The sequence below is a fragment of the Bactrocera tryoni genome, chromosome 3 (assembly GCF_016617805.1).
Source record: "Bactrocera tryoni isolate S06 chromosome 3, CSIRO_BtryS06_freeze2, whole genome shotgun sequence".
In the NCBI taxonomy this organism is placed as follows: Eukaryota; Metazoa; Arthropoda; class Insecta; order Diptera; family Tephritidae; genus Bactrocera; species Bactrocera tryoni.
Window position 1 is genome coordinate 78,965,972 of NC_052501.1, and position 5,512 is coordinate 78,971,483.

Below are 5,512 nucleotides of genomic sequence, written 5' to 3' on the forward strand. Positions count from 1 at the left end.
CACGTTGTAATAGCCCATATACTATGTCTGTATAAGCACATGTGTAATAAATATATAAATTAATAACATATAGTTACAATAAATACATATCTACATAATATAAATGACCAATGGGCATGCATTAGCGCACTGACTTACTGCCGCTCAGCGCAATTAACTTATATTCAACACGTAAACTAACATTTAACTAACGCTGACGTTGGCCACAAGTGATGTATGTATGTATATACATATGTATATACAGCTATGCGCCCACATTCCGGCCTTTTGGTCGTATATTTCTGAGTTGCGAATCATGACACTTTAGTCCTGTCCGAATGATTGAACCGGAAAGTGCCGATAGTGGCGCAAATTTTTTCTGTTTTCGTTGCTGGAATGGTTGGACAGTAATGACGGTGTGCACAACATGTAAAATAACGGTTATTATATACAGACAGACATGTGATTTGCATGCATAAAGGCATTAGAGGAGAGCGAGTTGTGAAATATATGAGTTAATGGCACAAAGTCATTGGGGAAAACCACATCAATTTACAAACAAATGAACAGTTATGTAGTTATAAGCATATGTATGTACATATGTATGTATATACACACGTAATTGGAATATTTGCGAAATCCATAGATCTAAAACTCTATCAGTCACACAGTGTGGCTGACATTGATTTTGTGGCTTTGTGGCCAACTAACTCGCAATAGTCGCAACCGCAAACTGCAGACGACGATGACAACGAGCACGACAACGACAATGTCTGTTGGCGGAAATCGAATCATACACGACTTTGAAACTAAAGTAACAGGATGTCAGCTTCAAGTGAATGCTTGCCAAGTGTAATGTGTGCGGTTCAGTGCTGAAGGACATTATCCTATCATACATATATGTATATGTACATATGTGCACGTGGGTGTGTGTATGCCAGTTATTAGTCGTGTGTGTTTACATGTGGCGGCACTATTATGTGCATATTTAATCTGTAGGAAATTGTCATAGTTTTGATTGCAATGGACACTCGATCAGAAATCGATTGACAGCGGGAAATTACAGCCGAACATTCATATATGCATGCAAACGTACAGACATACAGACAGACATTTCGTTGCGAACGCAATTAGAATGGCAGTCATTAGAGTAAAAAACAATTAGTGGCAGGAAAAAAATAAATAATAGTAAATAAAAAAAAGACAGAAAAATACAAGAAATAAGGAGAAATCTAAATAGAGAAAGAAAAATTAAATACAAAAAAAATTAAATAGAAAAAAAATTAAATAGCAAAAGAATACTGACAAACAAAAAATACAATATTAATTTAGCTTATAGCCATCGCCCGTTAATATGGGCTGCTCAACTTCTACGCCAGCCGTCAGCGAAGCAAACAGCAAAAGAACCTTGTCGGCTAACAAAGTGTGTGACAACGCCACGGATTCGAAATTGAAAATGGGTGATCAAGAAAATAGTGGTGAAAAGGATACATATCGTAAGTAAAATTAATATACACAAAAAAAATAATATAACATGTATGTATGATGTTATATAAAAAAATACATATATGCATGCATAATTTTTTTTTCGAAAATAAATACAACAAAATTTTTAGAAAAATTACAAGAATACACTTTTATAACAAAATAAATACATAAATGCTTTTTATAAAATAAATATTTTATAATTAAAAAAAAATTATAAATAATAATATAAAAATTAAAAAAATAAAAAAATATTAATATACACATATGTACATATTATATAACAAAATATATACATGCATATATTTTTTATCAACAAAATATATATAAATAAATTTTTATAAAAAATAAAAATGCTATAAAAATCTAAAACTACTAATATACACATATGTATGTACATACATACATATTATATAACAAAATGCATTTATAATGCATAATTTTTTTTACCGACAAAAAATATTTAAATAAATTTTTATAACAAAATATACATACATATGTATGTATGTATGTATATGTATAATTTTTTTTACGAAAAAAATACATATGTAAATACATTTTTATAGCAAAATAAATATATGTATACTAAGTACATTTTATAAAAAAAAATACATACATACATACATATGTATATACTAATAAGTACACCTAGCAAGGCACTACGTGTGCGGTATTTCGTGAAAATAATTTAGAAAATTTAAAATTTTAGACAAAAAAATTGCTGTGAAAGTGACGAAATTGCTATTTGCATTAAAAAAAGTAATATAATACATACAAAAAATAATAAAATACATAAGAAAATATAAATACATACATATGTACATACACAAAATTATTAATATAAAAAAATTAAAAATTACTGGTTTTGTGTAATTTAAAATATTAGGCAAAAAATGGCTGTGAAAAGTGTCAAAGTTAATATTTGCATAAAAAATAAAACAAAAAGTAATGAAATACAAAAATATATGTATATATAAATACATACATACATACCTACATACATATGTATGTATGTACATATATAAAAAAAAATAAAAATTACTGTTTTTTGTAAAAATTATTTTTAAAAAAAATGCATTGCAAAGTAGTGCTTTTTAATTAAAAAAAATTATTGAAACAAAATTTATAAATTTAAACGAAATATATACTAATTAAAAGCTTTGTGGAACTCCAATTCTACTTATACAAATACTTGCATATGTGTATGTACATATGTACATGTATATACATACAAACATATACATATGTACATACAATAATACATATAATGAACATAGGCTATAAAAACATTAAAAATTACTTTTTTTTGTGAAAACTATTATTTTTAGATACAAAATATTTAATTGTAGCAAATTTATAAATTTTCATCGCAAAACAAAAATGTTGTTTTTTTAAAAAAAAGTCATTTATTAAAAATATTTTTTTTACTTAAAATTAATTAAGTGCTTTTTCAGAGCTCCGATTGATTTTCTGTCAAAGATATTTCAGTATAAAGTTTTATTTTTTAAAATACAAAATTATAAAAAAAATAAAAATTAGCAATTTTCCCTTTTTTTTATTTTAAATTAAAATTCGCTAAAATTTTTTGTTTTTATAAAAAAAAAATGCTAAAGTTTTTTCGTTTTTTTTGTTTTTATAAAAAAAATTTAGAATTTAAAAGGATTAGTTAAGTGCTTTTTCAGAACTCCGATGAGCTACAGATATAGTTTTTATTCGAAAAAAAAAAACAATTTTTTTATAAAAAACATTTTATTTTTTTAGAATTCACAAGAATAGGTTTTTTTATTTATAATTTAGTGGAATTAGTTAATTGATTTTTCGGAACTCCGTTACTACTAAATTCAGTTTCAAAGCCACAAGGAAATTTCAATAAAAATTTTATGTTTAACATTACAAAATTATCGAAAAAATAAAAATTTGTAATATACATATGTACATACTATGTATATGTTTTTTTCAATCTATGTTAATAAACATAAAAATTGACAATTATTTCTTTTTAATGATTTTGTTTTTTTTTTGCAGAAATTTTAATGCTTAGTTTTAATAAATTTAATTTGTGCTCTTTCAAAATACAAAACAGACAATAAAAATGGAATAAAGCAAGAAAACCCTTAACTTCGTCTTTGCCGAAGCTATATACCCTTCACAAGTCTATTTTTATAGCTTAAAAGGGGTTTATAAAAGAAAGATAAGAAGAAATCAAAGTACAATTTGTATGGCAGCTACATATATGCTATAGTAGTTCGATCCGAATAATTTCTTCGTAGATTGTACCGTTATCTTGAATAATCTATGGTATGTCAAATTTCTATCTGATAGCTTGTCAAATAAAAAAGTTTTCCATTCAAAAACTTGATTTCGATCGGTCAGTTTGTATGGCAGCTATATGTTATAGTGGTCCGATCTGAATAATTTCTTGGTATATTGTAGCTCTGACTTGAATAATAATCAGTGCCAAATTTCGTTAAGATATCTCACCAAATAAAAAAGGTTTCCATACAAAAACTTAATTTCGATCGGTCAGTTTGTATGACAGCTATATGCTATAGTAGTCCGATCTGAATAATTTCTTCGTATATTGTAGCTTTGGCTTGGATAATAAACCGTGGAAAATTTTGTGAAGATATCTCGTCAGATAACATGTTCAGGCTATAAGAAACCTCGACGTCATATCCTTTTTTTTAGAGAAATATCGCCAAATATATTTTTTTTAAATATTGATAGTTTAGGCAAATACACATTTTTTTTTTATTACTTATTAATGTTTTTTGCATATACTATACACTTTTATACTCCGCATTTTTAACCTTCAACATTAACAAAATCTCCCTATCTTCACTTCTTCCAGCCGCTTCGGAAGCCTACATAATACCGTTAAGCGATGACACTGAGACGAAAGTTTACGCTGCAGGTGCTCCGGAAGCAGAGGACCTACTCGCTGCTACAGTGAAAAAGCAACCACCAAAACGCATACAAGAATTGATGGAACAAGCGGCCGAAAATGAGACGGCCACGCTAAATCTACAAGATTTGGAGGAGAAACTCGAAAAAGCGGAAGAGCGACGCAAGGAATATTTGCAACAAAAAATTACAACAATACAAAAGACAACACAATTGCTGACACGTAGCGGCAGCAAGGAACTCTTAGATAAACTAGAGGCAACACAAATTTTTGATGGCAAGGCAGCAGAGAAAGACAATCCAGATGACAAAGAGGCGGTGAAGAAGTAAATATTTTAGGCTTAAAACTATCTTATATTACAATCATATACAGCTATAAGTGAATAATTATATTAAAAGTATGAAATAAATTGTGTTTAAAGAAATATGCGCCTAAAATGCTGCTTCAAAAATAAGATATTCATTTTAAAATAATTTTAAGCTGTTTTTCATAATTGTGTTTTTCAAAACTTACCTTTTATGCAAGAATTAGTTAGATTTAGAAGTGAATTTGCAAAAAATTTAAAAAGAAATGTAACTTTTGATAAAACAAAATAATAAAAAAATTTGAAAAAAATGTTCGAAAATATTATCCGTATAAAAACATGAAAACTTTCTTTAAATTTTTTTTTGGAAATTACGTATAATTTATATAAAAAAATAAATAATTAAAATTTTAAATTGTTTTTTTAGTATCTACATATGTATGTATGTATGTACATGTACATATATAAAAAGTTTATAAATATTTTTTATTAATACATTTTATTAAAAAAATTAAATTAATTCAATTTTAATTACAATTTGTTTAAATTAAATTAATTAAATTATTTTTATGAATATTTCTATAAAAAAAAATGTTATACATATATAATTAAATTGCTTGTTAAAAAAAATGTATTTAAAAAATTTAAATTTTCAATTATTTGTTAAAAAATATTTTCCGTTTATAAGCATAAAAATATTTGTTTTAATGTTTTTATGGAAATTATATTTTTAAGTAAATGTTTTACAAAATGTTTTACGAAAGAAACATCAATTTAATAAAAATAATTAAAATTTTAAATTGCTCAATTTTAAATTTAAAAATTAAAAAAAAAATCGC

General features: G+C 25.8%; 1 protein-coding gene across 1 annotated transcript; it reads left to right on the forward strand.

Moving 5' to 3' along the window:
- The first annotated feature begins 314 nt into the window (after positions 1–314).
- LOC120771317 lies at positions 315–4,930 on the forward strand. Its single transcript, XM_040099257.1, has 3 exons — positions 315–395; positions 1,312–1,475; positions 4,316–4,930. The coding sequence occupies exons 2-3, from the start codon at positions 1,334–1,336 to the stop codon at positions 4,696–4,698; spliced, it is 525 nt and encodes a 174-aa protein (XP_039955191.1). The 5' UTR covers positions 315–395; positions 1,312–1,333; the 3' UTR covers positions 4,699–4,930.
- Positions 4,931–5,512: the final 582 nt, after the last annotated feature.

Excerpts from the sequence above, each read along its gene's own strand:
- LOC120771317 (XM_040099257.1), top strand. The coding sequence starts at position 1,334 with ATGGGCTGCTCAACTTCTACGCCAGCCGTCAGCGAAGCAAACAGCAAA. Across the intron at positions 1,476-4,315 it reads TGGTGAAAAGGATACATATC|CCGCTTCGGAAGCCTACATA; the intron begins GTAAGTAAAATT and ends CACTTCTTCCAG.